The 20,003-nt window shown below is 47.6% G+C and overlaps 9 protein-coding genes across 9 annotated transcripts; 7 read left to right on the forward strand and 2 right to left on the reverse strand.

Annotated features, from left to right (window-relative positions):
* F5147DRAFT_422530 (pyridoxal phosphate-dependent transferase) lies at positions 1-1,639 on the forward strand. Its single transcript, XM_041429750.1, has 4 exons — positions 1-450; positions 501-847; positions 901-1,314; positions 1,367-1,639. Exons 1-4 carry the CDS (start codon positions 99-101, stop codon positions 1,526-1,528), a joined length of 1,275 nt encoding a protein of 424 aa, XP_041287143.1. The 5' UTR covers positions 1-98; the 3' UTR covers positions 1,529-1,639.
* Positions 1,498-7,603, forward strand: F5147DRAFT_821234 (uncharacterized protein; the record flags this gene model as incomplete). Its single annotated transcript, XM_041443698.1, has 39 exons — positions 1,498-1,933; positions 2,012-2,126; positions 2,152-2,253; positions 2,299-2,341; positions 2,545-2,630; positions 2,668-2,761; positions 2,894-2,917; positions 2,973-2,994; positions 3,102-3,275; positions 3,331-3,363; positions 3,413-3,589; positions 3,672-3,714; positions 3,772-3,981; positions 4,027-4,174; positions 4,227-4,323; positions 4,436-4,455; positions 4,555-4,611; positions 4,689-4,772; positions 4,849-4,851; positions 4,881-4,931; positions 5,012-5,014; positions 5,118-5,178; positions 5,252-5,254; positions 5,332-5,414; positions 5,492-5,574; positions 5,652-5,722; positions 5,791-5,793; positions 5,866-5,868; positions 5,940-5,945; positions 6,074-6,076; positions 6,150-6,152; positions 6,280-6,282; positions 6,430-6,432; positions 6,560-6,604; positions 6,656-6,713; positions 6,763-6,966; positions 7,203-7,276; positions 7,310-7,451; positions 7,542-7,603. Exons 1-39 carry the CDS (start codon positions 1,859-1,861, stop codon positions 7,601-7,603), a joined length of 2,571 nt encoding a protein of 856 aa, XP_041287144.1. The 5' UTR covers positions 1,498-1,858.
* A 906-nt stretch (positions 7,604-8,509) lies between these two features.
* Positions 8,510-9,659, forward strand: F5147DRAFT_721049 (uncharacterized protein). Its single transcript, XM_041438857.1, has one exon. The coding sequence runs from the start codon at positions 8,736-8,738 to the stop codon at positions 9,597-9,599; it is 864 nt and encodes a 287-aa protein (XP_041287145.1). The 5' UTR covers positions 8,510-8,735; the 3' UTR covers positions 9,600-9,659.
* A 67-nt stretch (positions 9,660-9,726) lies between these two features.
* F5147DRAFT_422606 (uncharacterized protein) lies at positions 9,727-11,301 on the forward strand. The gene is made up of 2 exons (XM_041429751.1): positions 9,727-9,863; positions 9,918-11,301. Exons 1-2 carry the CDS (start codon positions 9,854-9,856, stop codon positions 11,201-11,203), a joined length of 1,296 nt encoding a protein of 431 aa, XP_041287146.1. The 5' UTR covers positions 9,727-9,853; the 3' UTR covers positions 11,204-11,301.
* Positions 11,021-12,262, reverse strand: F5147DRAFT_721052 (UbiE family methyltransferase). Its single transcript, XM_041438858.1, has 2 exons — positions 11,404-12,262; positions 11,021-11,235 (listed from the first exon to the last, which is right to left on the reverse strand). Exons 1-2 carry the CDS (start codon positions 12,234-12,236, stop codon positions 11,229-11,231), a joined length of 840 nt encoding a protein of 279 aa, XP_041287147.1. The 5' UTR covers positions 12,237-12,262; the 3' UTR covers positions 11,021-11,228.
* Positions 12,263-12,357: 95 nt separating this feature from the next.
* Positions 12,358-14,497, forward strand: F5147DRAFT_422683 (kinase-like domain-containing protein). Its single transcript, XM_041429752.1, has 9 exons — positions 12,358-12,786; positions 12,839-12,901; positions 12,962-13,141; positions 13,192-13,222; positions 13,286-13,323; positions 13,372-13,581; positions 13,629-13,976; positions 14,023-14,088; positions 14,145-14,497. The coding sequence occupies exons 1-9, from the start codon at positions 12,655-12,657 to the stop codon at positions 14,349-14,351; spliced, it is 1,275 nt and encodes a 424-aa protein (XP_041287148.1). The 5' UTR covers positions 12,358-12,654; the 3' UTR covers positions 14,352-14,497.
* Positions 14,498-15,430: 933 nt separating this feature from the next.
* On the forward strand, positions 15,431-16,358 carry F5147DRAFT_585465 (kinase-like domain-containing protein; the record flags this gene model as incomplete). Its single annotated transcript, XM_041431866.1, has 5 exons — positions 15,431-15,613; positions 15,665-15,695; positions 15,749-15,786; positions 15,835-16,053; positions 16,137-16,358. Coding segments are annotated over 5 exons (693 nt in total), but the record flags the coding sequence as incomplete, so codon positions are not given.
* Positions 16,359-17,392: 1,034 nt separating this feature from the next.
* On the forward strand, positions 17,393-18,818 carry F5147DRAFT_422686 (nucleoside phosphorylase domain-containing protein). The gene is made up of 5 exons (XM_041429753.1): positions 17,393-17,484; positions 17,539-17,596; positions 17,650-17,671; positions 17,734-18,269; positions 18,318-18,818. The coding sequence occupies exons 1-5, from the start codon at positions 17,469-17,471 to the stop codon at positions 18,613-18,615; spliced, it is 930 nt and encodes a 309-aa protein (XP_041287150.1). The 5' UTR covers positions 17,393-17,468; the 3' UTR covers positions 18,616-18,818.
* Positions 18,819-19,111: 293 nt separating this feature from the next.
* Positions 19,112-19,839, reverse strand: F5147DRAFT_747940 (uncharacterized protein; the record flags this gene model as incomplete). Its single annotated transcript, XM_041439999.1, has 4 exons — positions 19,112-19,164; positions 19,216-19,336; positions 19,391-19,472; positions 19,520-19,839. 4 exons carry the CDS (start codon positions 19,837-19,839, stop codon positions 19,112-19,114), a joined length of 576 nt encoding a protein of 191 aa, XP_041287151.1.
* Positions 19,840-20,003: the final 164 nt, after the last annotated feature.

A 20,003-nucleotide genomic window follows, 5' to 3' on the forward strand; every position in this document is an offset into this window, starting at 1 on the left:
ATGAATACTTAATGAAATGACTAGTATCATCGAACGAGATTCCGCATCAGCCATCCTTTTCTCTTGGACTACACTTCCTTGGTAATTATAGTGACCAGATGACTTCCCTCGACATCGATGAAGTTCGCGCTTGCTTCCCATCCTTGAAATCAGGGTACATCTACGCCGATAATGCGGGAGGATCACAGACTACTCAAGGAGTGATCGATCGGATTGTAGATTATCTGACCAACACTAACGTACAGTTGGGAGCTGACTATCTCGTCGGCGCGCTGAGTAGCAAGCGCGTGGATGAGGGCCCTTTCACTGCTGCAGAGTTGTTCAATGCTGCTTCCATCGACGAGGTCGGGTTTGGACCGAGTTCGACGATGATTTTGGAGAACATCGCTAGAGCGCTCGAAAACGATATCCAACCCGGAGATGAATTTATCATCACCTATGAACATGAAGGTTTCTGACATTATCTTCCTGTAAAAAAACAAACTAAACGTTCGCCTTAGCAAACAACGGTCCTTGGAAGCGTCTGGCCGAGCGGCGCAACGCCGTGGTCAAATACTGGGAACCTACGCCAGTATCTGCTCAAAACCCTTACTCAGTCGCATACAAAGTTGAAGAACTCCTGCCGCTGGTTTCTTCACGAACCAGGCTGGTAGCCATCACCGCATGTTCCAATATTTTGGGATCGTTGGTTCCTGTGGAAGAAGCAGTCAAGGCACTTCGCCAGCGTGCAAAAGAACAGGGCGCAACAAAGGTCGAAGTGTCTGTAGATTGTGTTTCATACGCACCACATAGAAAAATGGACGTACGACAGTGGGATGTCGATTACTGCGTGTTTTCTGTATACAAGGTCTCGATACCCGCAATTCTCTTCGATTTCGCATCTGACACTGTGTTTTACAGATGTACGGGATTCACAATGCTGCCGTCTACGTGCGGTCGGCTGCTCTGAAGACATCTCTTACGTCCATCACACATCATTTCCTGAAGGTGGACGACAAGCCATATAAGTTGCAACCAGGTGGTCCAGGCTATGAGCTGGTGTATGGTGCAACGGCAATCGTGCCATATCTAAAGTCGTTGACGCCAGAAGATGATCTTGTAGCATCTTTCAACGCAATCGCAAATCACGAGCAAACCCTTCTGGCCCCTTTACTCCGCTTCTTGACGGACGCAAAACAAGTTGACAGAGGTGTTCGCATTGTGGGGAGAAGCGAGATCAATCTCTCAAGAGTTCCCACCGTCAGCTTTGTTGTTGTCGGACAGAACGCGATCAAGAGCAAGGATATCGTAGGAGTGTTTGACAAAAAAGGAGGGGTAAGTCCGACTTTCAATGATCTTATTATATTCGATTATGCATATTGCACAGATCGGAATTCGATACGGCCACTTTTACGCGTATTCTCTCATTGACAATTTACGGCCAAAACTAGACGTGAATGATGGAGTCGTCCGCATCTCACTTGTCCACTATAACACGGTCGAGGAAGTGGAGAAGATCTTGGACGTTTTGAGGGAAGTTTTGGCTTGAGCGATAATGTAAAATTATGTCAATATATATGTAACTATCTTGGAACGTTCTGGATATGTATTTTTCTAGTACAGTGCATCAAAGGTGCCCATGTAATATGGAAGGGTTCCCGGTTGAGATGTTGCTTATCTCAGCACGGACTCATTTCCCTTTACAAACGTTGCAGCGAAGTCACTGTCAGTGTCTAGTGTCTACTGCCCGCAGAAGGCTATCACATCCTACGGATACAACAATTGCTTCGCCCGGTTGATAGACCACGTCGTTGTATATGATATAGGCCACTATAACGATTTTGGTTTCGCCCATACCGTGCACCCAGCATTCAACACTATGTCCCTCAATTCTGTCGACGTTTTCAAAACGGCTGGATACAAGGGATGCAGTCACGCATATCTTTTCAAGCTAGTAAGTCTTGGCTTGTATCGCGAGTCCTCGTCATACTCACTGTATTCTTGCCGAAGCGTGCTATTTTGTACGTTCCAGGTGCAGAGTCATGTATTTCATCACCTACATCATGACGATTGGGGTTATGTGATCTCAATACCGTCGAAACACACCAGGGAGCTCCCTATGAACCGAGAAGGAGCCAGACTTAACGGTTTCACTCCACACATGGGCACCAGGGCGGGAAGAGTTGAACGAGAGCCCAGTCAAACGATGGCGCACAGAATTGAATGACACTGCAACTCTTGAGGCTACAAGAAGTTTGTCCATTCTCCTCATGAGTCAGTATCCAAGGGATTCTCGGGGTGGAATTTGTTATAATTCAGCAAGATGCATGCCAGCCCTCCGAGTCTACGTGTTTGTTAACCGGTGTGTCTTCTTTGACACTTGACAATATATGCGCCAATTCATAAAGTGTGATAGACGGCTGGACTCGTCCGCGAACGCGTACCAGACCTGTCCTAAGCTGTCTATGGATATACGCAGCCGGCCATTACTTCAGTATTAACCAGTGTGGTCGACGTTCGAGTTCACCCAATACGCACGGCACATACTGCTCCGTCGCCCCATAGTTCATACCCAGAACCATCATCTTCCGGGGAAAACTCCAAACGCACAGACCCTGTCGAGCACCACGGGATGTCACCTATTCCAGAGGGTGTCTCACATCCCAACATACTCTTATTTACTCCCAGACGTCTCACAGATTGATCATCTGAAAGCCCTTGGAAGATCGAGCTCACCTCCATCTACGAAGATTTCTGACATCACTGTTTTTGAGCTAGACAGGTAGGAAAGAGCAAAATTTTATCATTTTTGTCGTATTCTGATTATTCATTATAGTTCATATCTCTATCAACGTTCACATTATTCGTCATTTATTGTGTAATCCTTGTGATTTTTGTACGAACGATTGAACAGTTGCAACTTCGTGTCTGTGCGAGGGTATAATCAATTGCTTGATGCAGGGAGATATATAAGAGATAGACGCCGTGTGTAGCTGTTGTGTCGAAGCTGTATATGTAAGAGCCCTTGCTTCGTGTTCGTTCGTTCGTTATCATATCTCGCCACCATCTCGTTCTGTACCACAGTACAGCTTTCACGATAAACCAAATCACCTCTACTTCAGGACGCACATCAAGATCTCCCAGTGGCGACCATCGATGCCCAGGAGCTCAGAGAAAGCATTGGACGCTTTCGAGTTCTGATCATAGGGAGAGCAAACGCAGGCAAAACAACCATTCTTCAGAAGGTCTGCAACACCACAGATCAACCAGAAATTTTCGATGCCAAAGGAAACAGGGTGCGGGTGATGCTCTATGCCATGCACGCGTCTATCGCTGATCAATCGTGGGTAGATCGATGCTGACGTCGTGGAAGCCTCGATCAAGGTGCGTGCATCATCCGCCTGTGGGCATAGATGCGCCGACGAATTATCAGCGTGGCAATCACAACATCACAAACGAGATGGTGTTCAAAAGTAGTCCTGGTTTCGTCTTTCACGACTCTTGCGGTTTCGAAGCGGGATCTGAAGAAGAATTCGAGAGCATGAAGAGATTTATCTCAGAGCGCGTACACGCGACGAAACTGGAGGAGCGAATCCATGCTATCTGGCAAGTGACTACCCTCTGATGTTCGACGTTTGTTGATTGCCATCAGGTATTGTATTCCAATGGACGAATGCTGTCGAACATTCCAGCGGTCGGAGGAGAAGTTCTTCCTTGAGTGCGACACCGGGCACGGTGAGCTTGCCACTTCGTTGTCAGTTGTCGTGTTCGGACTAAACGATCAATCTTCAGTTCCCGTGATCACGGTGTTCACCAAGTTCGAAGCTCTTCGTCCAGTAGCGTATGGAGACATCAAGAAGGAAATACAAGGTGTATCTGCAGAAGAACGCTCAAAAAGGATAGCCCAACGCGTTGAAGAACTGTTCGCTAATACCGGTGTTTGTGATCGGTTGTGTGACCCTGAAAACCGTACGCGTCCTAAGTTTCATGTGCGCTTGGAGAGTAAGTGGTTGAGATTGAGTTGTCTTATGTCAAAGTTGATATCAGTGACCGACCTAGATATGAACAAGCCGAATACAAACTGCAACACTCTACTGGAACGCACGACTTTCGCGTTGGACAACGACGAATTGCGATTGTGCTTGGTGTCAACACAACAATCAAACCTGGAGCTTTGCATCAAGTGTGCCGTCGCGTGAGTGGCAAATTTTCAAGTCACCTATTTGTGTTCCAACATCATCATTTAGAACACTCGTTGATCGCGCACATCAGCAATCTGGGCTACGTCGGGTCGATTACGAAGTCAATCAGTATGCCATTGCTAAGTGGTTTGCACATCTCCAAGTAAGACCAGGATTCATTCAATCTGACAAAACCCCGGTAATGGTGCTCATAAATGGTAAACACTGAAGTGCTGAAACTGCAGACATTCTAATATATATTTTCTTGATTGTAGTTGCCCATCGATCACAGATGGTATGTTTGTGGTTCACGAAAATCGAACAGTATGGACAACGCTAATGCCCTGTGGCTGCTCGCCTGTTGACAGTCTGTAAGTACCTTGATTTTTTCTAGTTCTCGACCCGTGCTCATGATCCGCATCCCTCGCTGCTGCTCGCCTGTTGACAGTTTGTAAGTGCCTTGATTGTTTATATTCCTGGACCTGTGCTCATGATTCTCATCTCTTGCTGCTGCTCGCCTGTTGACAGTGGGTTAAGTGCCTTGATTGTTTCTAGTCCTCGACCCACGTTCATGATTCCCATACATCGCTGCTACTCGCCTGTTGATAGCGAGTAAGTGCCTTGATTGTTTCTAGCCCTCGACCCGTGCTCATTATCCCCATCCTTGCTGCTGCTCGCCTGTTGACAGCGAGTAAGTGCCTTGATTGTTTCTAGTTCTAGATCCATGCTCGTGATCCCCATCTCTCGCTGCTGCTCGCCTGTTGACAGGGGGTCAGTGCCTTGATTTTTTGTACTCCTCGGCGACCCGTGCTCATGATTCCCATCCCTCGCTGCTGCTCGCCTGTTGACAGGAAGTAAGTGTCTTGATTGTCTCTGATCCTCGTCCCGCGCTCATGATCCGCATCCCTCGCTGCTGCTCGCCTGTTGACAGTCTGTAAGCGCCTTGGTTGTTTCTAGTCCTCGACCCGTGCTCATGATCCTCATTCCTCGCTGCTGCTCGCATGTTGACAGAATGTCGGTACCTTGATTGTTTCTGATCCTCGCCCCATGCTCATGATCCTCATCTCTCGCTGCTGCTCACCGGTTGACAGGAAGTAAGTGCCTTGATTGTTCTTAATCCTCCCACCGTGCTCATGATCACCATCCCTCGCTTCTACTCGCCTGTTGACAGTATGTGGGTGCCTTGATTGTTTCTGAACCTCGACCTGTGTCAATCATCCCTATCCCTCGCCGCTGCTCGCCTGTTGACAGGTGGTAAGTGCCTTGATTGGTTCTGATCGTCTACCCGTTCTCATGATCTCCATCCCTCGCTACTGCTCCCCTGTTGATAGGGGGTCAGTGCCGTCATTTTCTCTAGTCCTCGACCTGTGCTCATCATCCCCATCTCCCGTCGCTGCTCGCCTGTTGACAGTTTGTGAGTGCCTTGGTTGTTTCTGATCCTTGCCCCATGCTCATGATCCCCATATCTCGCTGCTACTCGCCTGTTAACAGCGGGTAAGTCCCTTGATTGTTTCTTAACTTATGATCCTAATGTCTTGTTGCCCCCCGCCTGTCGACAGAAAGTATGTATCTTTCATTGTTTGTCATCCTCAGCCCATGCTGACCATCATTGTTGCTCATCTGTCGATAGGAGGTAAGTGCCTTGACGATTTCCTGTCTGCAACCCATGCAGACAGTTCTCACATTTTGCTGATTTCTTTGACAGGTGGTAGGTATCTTGATTCTATCTTGTATTGAAATGATACTGAATAGTACAATCATGGTGACTCAATTTCATAGGCCGATGTAAGCATGTTCTATTTCATCACACGAGTCAGATCATCATTGCTCATATAATGTGTAGTTCGTTGAGTATCCCTCGATAACTTATTTTCCATATTCGCTCATCTTCCATATTTTCTTGCCCTGTGCAGAATGTGAGTCATTTGACCCTGATCATGTGAAGCATCGAATGTGTCCATTATTGTGACTGGGTCTTCCGCTCTCTAGGATGTGAGTATGTTTCAATCGTTAAGGATTCCAGCAACGTAATTCCTTGTATTTATCATGTGTTCGCAGAATGTGGGTTGATCACGGCCTATCTGATGATAGTACTCCACTGACAAACAATCTTATTTAGCTCGTACGTCCATAGATGGCGAATCTTCACCATTGTATAGTGATACTCATCTGGTTCCAACCCCTGACAGTTTGTAAGCTATTCGAACACAGCAGTCATTGTTTACAATCTGGTGGTTAATTATTCGCAATTATCACGTCAACCGTATAGAAGGTGCGTCTCTGTTATTAATTAAATGTCAATTTGCCACCTCATTATTGTGACATTCCTTTCCTGTAGAAGGCAAGTACTACGTTCTGTGCAGTTGATTCTGATACCCACACTTCCAACCTGTGGCTAGGCCAAAATCAGGCGAAGTGACATTATCCGCGTCCTCCAGCCTTTGGTAGGTTGGTTTTCCTTCCCATTGACTCTCAGCACTAAGAGTGTGCAACAGGTTGTGAAGGGTTCAATGTTCACTTCTGCTGCGAACAGAATCGTTCAGACTGGCATCGGTTAGTTTCTCACTGCCTGACCAGTTGTAGTCTTAATCTCTGGAAGCAGCTACTGTCATCGTCCTCGAGTATTCCGCCTTTCTCGCGGACGACTTGGATGACTTGAAGTGCATCGAGTCTGCCATGGAATACTACCTGAAATCTCCGACAGCTGTCGTAGTGGAGAAAGGAGCGCAAGAGATTTCTCGTCAAGGCTACGACGCAGAGGAACTAGAGAAGAAGATTCTTGAGTTCATCCTTGAAAATCGCCTGTGTACGTCCCTCGCCTTGTTGTGAACCTGGAAGTCAGAGCTTACTGACAGCCTGCAGCGAAGGACTTGACAGCAAAGAAGTAGAAGATGCTCGAGCCAATTTTCCTGTTTTTCGATGCGTGCTATGCGCTCGTGTTATGTACGACACCAAGTACGCCAGCTTCAACTCCTGAGCGCTAAGCAGTGCGGACTGTGATGTTTCCTTATTTCCGATGCTCTTACCCATGCTATGTACTAGACACGACACTTCAGTCTCAACTGCTGAACGCTGCAGATTGTATCGAATTTCAACACCCGTTTTTCGGATCTAACGTATCATATCGCATTCGGTTTTGTGTTTTGTAGTTGCGCCCGTCAAATGATCCGCTGTTCATTCTCATTTTCAATAATGACAAAAACTGGCTCGTGTGCTTCAATGCTGAAGCGGAGGGGCATGACGGCTCACAACATCGTCGATGCTCGTCGGGACAGCATGCAGCCTGGGGGAGTAAGTTATGTCATGAAAATCTGGGAGAGATTTAGAACAGCATTATGTTATCATCTCGTAGTTGAACATGATTTTATTGTCTTGACGAAGGGGAAGATCTCGGACAGAAAACCAAAATGACAGAAAGTGACACAGACGTATCGAGGCATTGACAGCATTATGAAGCGGTATGTTGTGGACACGACAAGGTAGTGCCTGAATAAGTTGAAGTCAGATGGGAAAAGTAGACAATAGAGGCTACTAGTAGGCACTGACGCACGTGATGAAACAGGAAACGGAAACGATGGGGAAGAAGACCTCTCCTACTGAAGCTACCAAACAAAACCTTCCTCGTGACAAGAAACGGACGAACGGCTTCTAGTTGTGCACCTTTCCGAAATCGTCATTCAACCTGCTGTTTACCTTCGCGCACTCATGCTTTATCAGTTTCTGATCATACTCGTTTTTGCTCGCACCTTTTACTGCTGGTCATTTATTGCACTTCGTTGTATTTTAATATTATACACTGCGATTAATAGCAAAGGTTAAGAACCCATCTAGGAAATACCGCTAATGTAGTCCGTCGGCTGAAGTCGAGCTCAACACGTCTACATGTTGGTCGAGGAATCCTGGAGGCATTAGGACAAGTTGAAAAAGGAAAACAACAATTCAGGATGAATTATCATCGCGAGACGCGATCAGACGATTACGGTTACTGTTTCAACCGGAGCTTGAAATACCTTTGCGCTTCCACTGTCATGTTTCTTTGTTTTTCCCAACGAAATGACGGGGATACAACAAACAAGGCTGTCTGGCTTCCATCCCTTCCAGCTTAGCTGCCTTTTTCTTCACATGTCTGGACAACCGAAGCTTTATGAAGTCATGTAAAATGGCTGGTATGTATATGATATGCAAGCAACGCACGATATTTAGCAGTTCTGCCTTTGCGATGTTCCTTATGCAATTGTCCTCGGTTCCCCTCGAGCCGAATTTTAGAACCAGCACAAAAAACCTAGCGGTCTCGAACCAAGCTGTATAATGATTCAGTTGCAGAGTTTTGTCACTGTTAGTGTGTATGAAGAGCACGTAACGCGCCGACCAGTGCGTCCGAATCAGACATTTTGAGGCCGTTCTTGCTCACGTGATGTAAACACCTCCTAGTCAGCCCCCAAGAGTCTGGACCGCCGACCATGTCAGCCTTGTATCATTTGGCTGGTCAGCCCACCCCGTCAGCCATGCACTCGTGGCAATACAAAAGACCTGGGCTTCTGATCTCGACACTACATCTTCTAGATCCTGCATCTTATGTTCTTTCCTCGATCTTCTATCGCCGCACTTAAAGCCTTTGTCACCGTTCTCCTTCTACCTCAATTTCACTATCCATCGACCATGCACGCCCAGAACCGCTCCGGCTCTACATCGGGTTCCCTCTTGGCTCCACCAGACGCTCTTATCGAAGAAGATATCCTGTCAGCTGGAAAGGCTCGTAGGCCTGAGCCAAAAGCTACACCTCGCCTGCGCACATCCAACACACACATACCTTTGGTTCCTAAACCTTACCACGGACACATTCCCAAAGCGCCTAGACCCGACGTCCATGCCTTCCTCCCTCCACCATATAGCCAGTCTGCATCATTCCTCGCCGTTCCAAATAACACACCTGCGTCCACGCCACCTCCGCCTCCACTCAGTAGCAGTAGCAGCTCAGATGATTCTGTTATGCTCAGTACGCCCAACATCTTTTCCGGCGGTCGATCAGGACTAGTGGGCCTCGGTTTCGAAGGTCTAGAGAAAGGGGGAGGTGGAGCATTTGACGGGCTCGGAAGGCTCAGCGAAGGCTTCAGGTTATCCGAATCCTCGTCTGGGGAAGAGGGATCCAGCCAAGTTCGGCCGAAAGCGGTTGTGCGGCCCAAGAAGAGACATGACGTATTTTTCCCGTGCCCACACCACTCTAGGTCGCTATCGCCTGTGTCGTTCTTAGCACGTGCACTGCCCAACACTGCGGTGATGCAGTTCCGAGTTCATTGTCGGAATGATAGCGGATCACCTACGCCTTGTATGAAGCATGATCCTAGTAGGAGCACGGTGTCGACTGAGTTGAAGCGAGCTGCTGGAATTGAGCGTCGGGCATCGTTGCGTCGATGTAGTAGTATGAGTGGATGGCGGTAGTAGTAAATATGGACAAATAAGTTACCTTTAGTTGTCAAGGAGATGAATGCACGTTGGGTGTGTCCTTGGAGAGTTACTCTTTCAAAAAGTCATTTTGACTTTTCTTTCTTTTTTTTGTATTTTTTGCCTTTCTTTCGAGCAGACATAACAGACAAAGCCGGTCTTTTGTCTAAAAGGAAAGGACAAGCGAAATTGACGAGGTACTTATATAAGTATACTGCCACGACTAAACCACGACCGTCCAAACGAATAGTATGCAAAAAGGTATGTAGACGACGACCACAACGATGACGATAAGGGGGCTAAATAATTGTTTAGATCAAGCTGCTCTACGTTCCTCCCCTCCATTTCCATCACCGGGTTCTTCATTTCTACCACCTCCCACACCTGGACCACACGAATTCGCTCGTAGGAAATCATCAAAGAAAGATTTTGAAGACGTTACTACCGCTGCCAATGGCCTCAACAGCGGTCAGGCCACACCAAACGGCGCGGTAAGTCCCCAACGAGCGTCTCTGGCTTTCTTCCGCTCCTTCCTTCCGCGCTTTATCATTTCCATGCTGAACGTTCCTCGTTCTCTCTTCCACCTACTACCCTTCCAGGAATCAACTCCAACAACAGAATCTCCAAGTACATCTTTTCTAGATCCTCCTCCTCGATTGTTCGACTCCCACGATACAGAAGACCACAGCCACCGTCTAAGCACCCATTCCGTCACTTCTCTTACCTCCTCCCGTCCCGCACCACCATCACCAGCAATCTCCCGTCGTGCATCAGGCTTATCCCGTACCTCCTCAAAATCTCGTTCTCGCCCAGTCTCAGACGCCAATTCTCGCCTACAACGCCCCATATCCGCAGCACTCTCCCCCAATGCAGCACTCTCTCGCACACCCAGTGGACGTCGTACCAAAGATCTCCTCGGCATGTCAGCAGTAACAGAGATCAAAGGCAAAGAACCAGATATAGCACCCACCGAGACTAGAATCCTCATTAAAATCCGCGACTTTGCGTTTACGCCTTCAGATCCGCGGTTCTCTGGTGAAGGATCGAATGTACCCCGTGCAAATCGTCCCAAAGTCCTTGCTCGCCGTTTACGCGGGTCGTCCTCATCGACGTCCTCTTTGATTTCCACGTCATCGGCAGAAGAGGAAGACGAGCAGTGGGAAGATGAGAGTGATAACAATGGTTGGGGAGGTTTCAAGTGGGGGTTTCAGAAATTGCAATCTGGTTGGGGCCTTGGGTCGCATTCCTCGTCTTCCGAGGACTTTCCTTCGAGAACTGACTTTGCCCGTAACTTTGGAGATGGCAGTGGTGATGATGATGAGAGTGAGGTGTATGAGGAGCCAGATGAGTTTCCTGAGAATCAAGACGAAGATGAGGAGATGGAGGGAGAGCCCATGTTAAGCCCTGGCCTTTACCGTGCACTGTATTCCTTCGAGCCAGAAGGAACTGCGGAGATGAAGCTTGATGAAGACCAGATCGTCCGTGTGGTTGGACGAGGCGGTGGAGTTGGATGGGCTGTGGTTGTGAAAGAGGACACTGGTTCGCATGCCCTCGTACCGGAGAGTTATCTAGAGGTCGTCAAACTGGACGGGGACGATTAAGACTGAGAGTTCGTGCAGGCACGAGCTACGTGGTTTGTATCTTCTATCATCTTCGTTCTTGCGATCACTTTCTTACGCTTGCTATTTCTCTTGTATGTGGAACCTTGTCATTTATTTGCTGCATCCTTTGTTTGCATTACATTTTCCGATATTTCTGATAATAATAATCAAATCCACGTATATCGGCTACCTGCTATCAGTCGACGCGACAGATGATTTCACCGTGTAGGATCGCGAACCAGCCTTCCTCTGATTTACCCCATTCCGTCCATGTATCTGCAATTCTATTCAGCTTCTCCTCGTCCACAAGCCCACTCTTGAGCGCCGTCGTCTTGAAATCCGACGAAAGCGTCCGATCAGCCCACATCCTACTCCACCACTCCCGCTCGTCAGGGGTACTGTAACACCACGTCCCAGCCGAAGTCGTGATTTTGTCTCTCGCAAACCCTGCCCCCAACGCCCAACTCACCAACCTCCTCCCCGCATCAGGTTCTCCCCCATTAGCACGCGCCACAAGCTGATACGTATCCATCCACTCCGTCATCCCAGCAGAAGCAGGAAACCAAGTCGTCGCCACAAAATCCGCCTCTCTAACAGCAATGATCCCTCCAGGCTTCGTAACAGCCCTCATCTGCATCAAAGCCTCCGATACCCTTTCCCGATCGATATGCTGCAACACCTGATGCACATGCACGATATCAAATCTACGATTCTTAAACATCTCTTCTAGTTCAAAGATATCCCCGGTTTTGAACTCTACATTCGTGATGCCTCGGGATGTGGCTGTTTCGCGAGCTTGGGTGAGGATGTCGCCGGGGGAAGGCTCGATGCCTGTGATGTGTCCTGTGGGCCCGACGAGGGTGGCGAAATCGAGGGTGATGGTGCCCGGCCCGCAGCCTATGTCGAGGATGTGCATGTTTGGTTGTATGTATGGGAGGAGGTAGGATGCGGAGTTTTGGGCGGTGCGCCAGCTGTGGGAGCGTAGGACAGATTCATGGTGTCCGTGTATGTAGATTGCGGTGGTTTCTGGCATTTGATCTCTAAATTAGACGCTCAGTCATGAAAGACAGGGGTTGTGTATGTCTATTTGTGCGACCTGCTCAGTGATAATCGATAGGCTATAGCACATGCCCGAGTCCTATCTTTAGTCACACAGATACGGTCACGGCGTTCCCATCATGCATAGATACCTTTTATTGGGCTTGACGGTCATTCACCACTGTTCACATCGTACCTTCAAAACCAGCTACAACTCATCAACGCTGCAACCAGTTCTGCATTTTTCGTATCAGTATACCGACTCTTCTTGAGCTTGTACTTCGAGTCTAATTCTATATACTATGTCCGTTGAATCAACTCACCATTAATAATAGATTGGGTGCCGTGGCCAACCGTTTGCCGTCGGAGCTTCAGTTGACCCACCTTCCGCAAGCGAGCTTGAGGTTCAGAAGATGTCTCTTCAGCCACCAGTTGACGAAATTGACCCAAGCACCGTCACGGGGATGACCGCTTACCCGGCCGCTTCGGGTGGTCTTGGAGATGTTTACAAATGTATCTTGAACAGGGGCGCAAGCCAGGAAGAAGTACTTCATACATATACCTTCTTTGCGAATGTATTCAATCTATAATTTTCAGGTTGCAGTCAAATCTCCACGGTTCCCAAATTTGTCTGATGCTGAAGTCGCCAAGATCAACCGTGTATGTTTGGGTAGCTTCTAAAACTGCCAAGTATCTGAACTTCATGTCCTTCGAACGCAGAATATTGACCGGGAGCTCAAAATCTGGGCCATGTTAGAGCACCGGTATATATTACGCCTATATGGCATTGCAACAGGTTTCGGTCCATTCCGTGCTTTTGTCTCCCCCTGGATGCCAAATGGGACTTTGAACTCTTACCTAAAACACGCTGATCTCACGGCAATGGATAAGCTTACCCTGGTGAGCTTGTTTGCAAGGCCTGTGACCATAATTTATCGCTTTCTTAACAGTTTAAACAAATCGTGGAAGGTCTCAAGTATCGTGAGCAGGAATGAATTGATCATAGAAGCAACCGAAGTAACTGATTGTTGTACTGTTGACCAGTTCACGACAACAACGTGATTCATGGTGACTTGACTAGTGTAAGTTTACTATTCCGTGTATCCCTGATCCTCTGATCATGATTGTAGAATGATGTCCTGGTTGCTGCCGATGGGTCCCCGCGCCTTGCGGACTTCGGTATCTCAAATATCATGGTAGAGTCTAACCCGGCATTCTCTTACCATACTGGTGGAGTTCGTTGGGTTGCTCCAGAGCTCATGAACCCACCCGAAGACGCCCCCGTGCAACGCACCACCAAATCCAGTGATATATATGCTCTCGGATGTATCATGCTTGAGGTAAGTCTCTTATTTCGCTTGTTTGTGTTACTGATATGGTGATGCAGGTATTATACGGGAAAGTACCCTACTGGTGGTTGAAATCTGCTATAAATGTTATTTCGGCCAAGTTCAAATACCAAGAGCCCTCTGACGACACCTTGCAAATTCAAGCGCATCACCTCACTTACATGCGGCGGTGTTGGTCAATCAATCCCGAATCTCGCCCATCGGCGGAGGAGACTCTGGTATTCATTGATGGGATATTTCCACATGTTCTCGACTGGCCTTCGTTCTACAACCTTCGAGAACTACCTAATGAGGTGATCACAGCATATGAGCATCGCGGCACTGCGGCAGGGGGTCTAGGCGATATCTGGAAATGTAGTTGGCGCAAAAACTCGAAGGAAACTGAAGTCAGTGTATTCTTGTGTGTCCAAAGCCATAATTCATTTGTTTCAGGTTGCAGTCAAATCAGTCAGGGTTCCTCGTACAGGCAATAAAGATGAAGTCAACCAAATAATGGAGGTCAGTATCGAGTTTTGGCATGTTGCGCTGGATGCAATGGGATTTATCATGCCTAGATGATTACTCAAGAGGCTGCTGCTTGGGCCAAGTCGTCACATCATAATATACTGGCCCTGTTTGGCACGATCCCTTACTTCGAACCTCTTCCCGCCTTCATGTTTCCATGGATGGCCAATGGCTCGCTGACGGACTATCTACAACGGGAATTCTCCCGTTTGTCAGCAACCAGGAAAACTGACATTGTAAGCCCATTACTCGAGTAGCATGATTGTGTCTGAGCTCGATGACAGTTAAACCAAGTGGTTTCTGCGCTGAAGTACTGTCAGTGGCATTCTTGAATGTCAGCCATGTACTTACGACTGGTTTCAAGTGCATGATGATGGCATCGCTCATGGTTCTTTGACAAGTGTAAGTGCTGTGGACGCCAATTATCACGCGCTTACGATATTCCCAGGATAACGTGTTTCTTGACGGCTCTGGCAGGGTCTACCTGGCTCACTTTGGTCGTCTCTCCAATATTTTTGCCCGAGGACAGGCCCCTATATCTGGTTTAGCAAATACTTTTGAACTGAGGTACATTGCGCCCGAACTCCTCACTCCTATTGTAGATGCAGGAGCCTTAAAATCAAGTAAGGCTGGAGATATTTATTCGTTTGGCTGTCTCATGATCCAGGTGTGTCCTCGCACTATTCTGAGTCCCATATCACCTGATATTCCCCTAGGTGTTGTTAGGAAAGATACCTTATTGCTGGATTCGGGATGCCAGCGAAGTTCTTCCAGAAAGAGTCAAAGGTGCACATCCCTTCCACATGGAACAGGTATGTTTCAAAACGTGCTCTACTGGAGGCTTGAAGTTATTGATAAATTGGAGATCAATGAAATGTATTTGACTTTTGGGAAACAATGTCTGTCGGTCGAAAGCAAGGCCCGTCCGGCGATTGAGGATGTCTTTTGCTTTTTTTTAATCCAAAGCATTGGGTAGGTCGTCTAATGTGCACGCATGTTTCTATACTTACCGACTGTAGTGCGGCTGACTTGACAAATGCTATCGATCGGATCAATAAGTACGCCACAAACTGTGGAGGATATGCGGATGTCTACAGATGCCAGCTTGTCTTGGACTCGACGACCGTCCTCATACAACAAGCTGTTTCCCATTACCAGGCCCCTTGTGGATGCGTTGATGTAAGTGCCAAACAGGCAATTCCTATCACTTTTCCAACGGTGTTTAGGTCGCAGTCAAGGCGTTTAGACCGATGGGAGGGGTCGAGTTACCCAGATTGATCAATGTCGGTGGAAATCACTCGTATCCTCATTCTGCTGACCGGTTGCTCGCCAGCGATTTTCTCGAGAGATCAAAATATCATCGACACTTAATCATGAAAATATTGTACCTCTCTGGGGAGTTGCACGTCAATTCGGGGTTCTCCCCGCCCTAGTTTCGCCGTGGCTAAAGAATGGCACCTTGACCGAATATCTACAGAATCGACACAAAGAACTTTCTCGTGGCCAACAGTTTACACTGGTGCGCTGAAGTCGTTACCTCATAACAACAACAGTACTAAAGACGCTTTAGCTGAGGGATGTAGCTCGCGGCCTTGAATATCGTTGGTCCAATGTTTGCAATTCACATGAAATATAGCTGACGCAGATCTGGTAGTCCATTCGCAGCAGATTGTCCATGGAGACTTGAGTGGCGTGCGTACACCTCACCAAGTTTGTAACTTCCCAACTTAAAACTTTTAGTACAACGTCCTTATCGACGACGATGGAAAAGCACGCCTCACCGATTTCGGTTTATCAGCTCTCATTCCGGCGAGAATGAGTCAAGCCTTATTACCTACCGTTGCTGGAGGCACCCTGCAATGGATGGCACCCGAATACTTGACGGCAGATACCAGCGACGTGTCATCCATGTTCTCTCAGGCAAGCGATGTATACTCTTTCGGAGGGATCATGCTTCAGGTGTGTGCGTGTTGGCATTCACACCCTCCAATACTTGATGTCATAAACATACTATTGTCCAATGTGCTCATCCACAGTTTCAGGTATTGGAGGGAAAGATCCCATACCACTACATCGCCAATACTTTTGCTATAGTTGGTAAAATATCACAAGGGATTACGCCTCGCAGGCCGGCTGCACCTGTGATCATCGATGACGACGACTGGAATTTCATCCAGAAATGTTGGTCACAACATGCGGCATCTCGTCCGTCTGCCACAGACATTATTGCGATTGTAGAGGCAAGGGCTATAATTGTTGTATAAACAAGTACAGAAACACTGTTCAATATTCAATCTATCAGGGTGAAGAAAGTGAATCAGCAACAAAAAGTTATATCTTTTACGCTGCATTTAGCATGAGATTCTACAATGCAAAGTAAGTTTTTTCTTCCGTTCGTTCGTCGACTGCCAAGCAGAAAAAATACCCATAGCCATTTGCTGATTGTAGGTATTAATTGGGCAATAGTACATTACAAAACGAACAACAGCAATAATCGAAGTCTTGGATAGACGGATCGTAGTAAGAAGAGTCATATAAATCGAATCGATACACCCACTCGTTTGATAAATCACGACGGGCGAGACTCGAAGCTCAATGCTATGAGGATATCATGGTCGTGATGCGGCTGAAGATCTTCAGATTCGACACCGTTGTCCCAATTCAAATTTCACAGTTGGTTCTATGCGCTGAAGGCTAGAACAAGAGATTATGCTCGATGGAGAAAAGAATCGCGGCGAGCAATGGTGAGCGACGCCAATCGCTGTCAAATACATGATGGCCTGATGGAGTCTGCAGAGGTCTGGACCATGTCCTGGTATTGCGGGTCGAACAACATGACTACGTCTCGATTGTGCTTGGTGGAGTAAGGATCAGAGGGAACGAAGGTGGGTGCTTGTGCCAGGCTGGGCGACGTCGAAAAAAGTCGATGTTACTAGCTGAAGGTAGTTGATCATGATGATGGTCGACTTTCAAACTGTGAATGAGACTCGGCGCTTGATCCCCAGTCAAAGGCCACTGGGCCAGGCCCATACAGGTACATACCTGTATGGGCCTGTAAATTTGAGACGTGGCCAAGTTGAGGATAAGATACCTGAGAACTCCTAGGAGTCCTCACATCGGGGCATTCGCGACTTCAGGGATGTAGTAAAGGCAGGGCCTTATAGATTAGACAGTATCAATTGTCCGACATAGGGTACTTGATCAGTTATATACCCCAATGAACAGAAATTGGAAAAAAAAAGATACCTGAGAGCGTGGGAGCTCCAATTCAAAGCCAATTCGGTACTTGTCCTTATAAGTCTTATCTATCGATTGATCGAACGTTTCGACTTGCAAAATAAAATGTCCCCAATATCGAGTCTTATTCTGATACCATGACTTCCAAGGATGGTTGGTCTTGTCTTCCTTCAACCGCATATTCAGCTCCTCATGATAACTTCACAGTGCTCGTCGGTGTCATCGGTGGTAGTGGGCTATACCATCTTGATAACCTGACTTTCGTGTGAGTTGTGACATGAACAAGTTGTGTTTTGTAGCTCATGACAAGCACCTCAGGGAGAAAGTTAACCCAGAGACTGTTCGTTTTCGCCCTTTGGGAGTCTTCATGATTTTGACCGATCTGCATTGCTGTCTTTTCAGCCTTGGGGATACCCATCTTCGCCCATCACCATTTGTTCGCTACCTTCAGGATCAAAGATCGCCTTCCTGGCTCGTCACGGGCATCACCATTCAATTGCGCCTTCAGCAGTCCCTTCTCGCGCTAACATCGCAGCTTTGAAGTCTTTGGGAGTCCGAGTTATTCTTGCATTCAGTGCTGTTGGCTCGCTCCGCGAAGAGATCGCCCCGGGATCTTTCGCTATCCCTACTCAGATCATTGATCGCACCAAGGGCATACGTCCAGCCAGCTTCTTTGAGGGCCTGAAGATAGTCGCTCATGCTGCATTTGGTGATCCATATAGCGTGAAGTTGGTCCGCTGGCTGGAGGTAAGAGTAGAGAAGGCTCTTGCAGACGAAGGTAGAGGAGTGGCTCTCCATAAGGACAAGTGCATCGTTTGCATGGAAGGTCCTCAGTTCTCCACTAGAGCGGAGAGTATCATGTATCGAGCATGGGGTGGGGATCTTATCAACATGAGCGCTTTGCCTGAGGCCAAGTTAGCTCGTGAGGCAGAACTGAGGTGATTTGACCACTCGCTTTGCTTTGACTTGACTGAGAAAACATCCAGCTATGCCTTAATCGCAACTGCCACAGACTATGATTCATGGCGTCCCCATTCGGAGGCAGTCACTGCCGCGGAAGTATTCAAGACCCTGCAGGATAATGCTAATACATCGAGGCACGTTGCAGCTGCTGTTCTTGAAGACCTTCACGCTGCCGCGTTAGATGGAGACATTCTGACTGAAGACAAGGGCAGTATGCGTTTCTCTATCATGCCAAGAGTTGGCGAACAAGACCAGGAGGATATCAAGAAGCTGGCCTTCATACTACCTGACTACTTCACGCCAGACAATGTTGCTAACTAGATGCTATCATCTGAGTGTTGGTTTAAAGTGGTGAATTCACCCACGATCTGGGTTTTCGTCGATACCATAGCTCTTCTTTGAAAAATCAATCATTTCACCGCTTGGCCGCAATCCGACTCGTGGGAAAAGCTCTTGTCTGGTGACATAGCATATGATACAGGTTTGAATGTAGATGTGAAGTGGGGGAGACTACTATGTACATAGTTCGTTTTACCGAGTTCGGACATTTCCTTTGGTATTACATAAATGTAAGAATAGCAAATGAAAAGGAATAATTAGGTACGAAGAACACGGAAATCAGGGAATCCCGACGGGGGACCATCAAATTCTGTCATTGCAAAAAGAAAAGGGTACAATGAGGATCCTGACTGATCCCTGAGTACACGTTGTCCATGACAATTGGATCTATGTTACAGTATGAGGTAGTGAGCATGACTGCGAAGTTTGCCTTGGATGGTGGGCAATTTTGAGGTATGAAATGCGACACAATTTGTGTCTACAGGTTGTGCTCTGCAATGTAGCGCATGATGAGGAGCGAAGCCATAATGTCTGATGGTAGAGTCAGCTAACTGTCCAAGGATATAGATAACAGCAACTTGCCTATGGAAAGGTGACAATATGATTCGTGAATGGTCAGAGTGTTTCCGGAGACGCCATAAGCTGGCATGTGTGGTTGACGAAGATCGTAATGAGCGACAAGGTAATTTTCTTCTGAAATACACTGTAGAAAAGAGGGATTCAGGTAAGGATGGTGGACAAAGCGCATTTAACGTACCGACCACTCGTGGGCGTCTGCGCTTTGGTACTCCCATCTGTATTCCCGGCCATCACTCGCCCGAAATTTTCTGGAGAGAGATCTGTGGTCCATTAGGTTTGGCTGAAACAACACAGGAGAACAGCATACCCTCCGAAAAAGGCCGTCTTTCGTAGGTATCTATTCATCGGCATCGTCATGCTGGGCGCAGGAGGGTAGAAAAAACTGATGTTTCCTAGTCCTCCTGCAGCACCCTCTGCAAACTCGAGCACCACTAAAGGCTGTCTCTCCAGATGCCGCGTGTCTCCGTGTCGGGTTGAACGGCGTCCCATGTTGTATATGGCCAGAACGTTGTCGCTTCTGGGAGGAGAACGTGGATGGGGTACGACACGTATGAACATGCGGTCGTAGATATCATCATAATCAGAGCCAGTTACACGGCCTGTCCGATCCTCGAACATGTAGGGCATCTGAAGAGGTCTTGGCATGATGCCCGTGGAGGTCCTAAATGATACAGTAGTCGGGGCGCAAATGCGAAGCTAAAATATTGACCTGACAGAGACTTCTTATATACAGTACCGCGCGTTTCATGACCTGTGCGGTTGCTTCCTCGGGTTAATAAGGTCCAAAAAGG

The sequence above is a fragment of the Suillus discolor genome, assembly GCF_016758755.1.
Source record: "Suillus discolor strain FC423 chromosome Unknown F5147scaffold_85, whole genome shotgun sequence".
Lineage (NCBI taxonomy): Eukaryota > Fungi > Basidiomycota > Agaricomycetes > Boletales > Suillaceae > Suillus > Suillus discolor.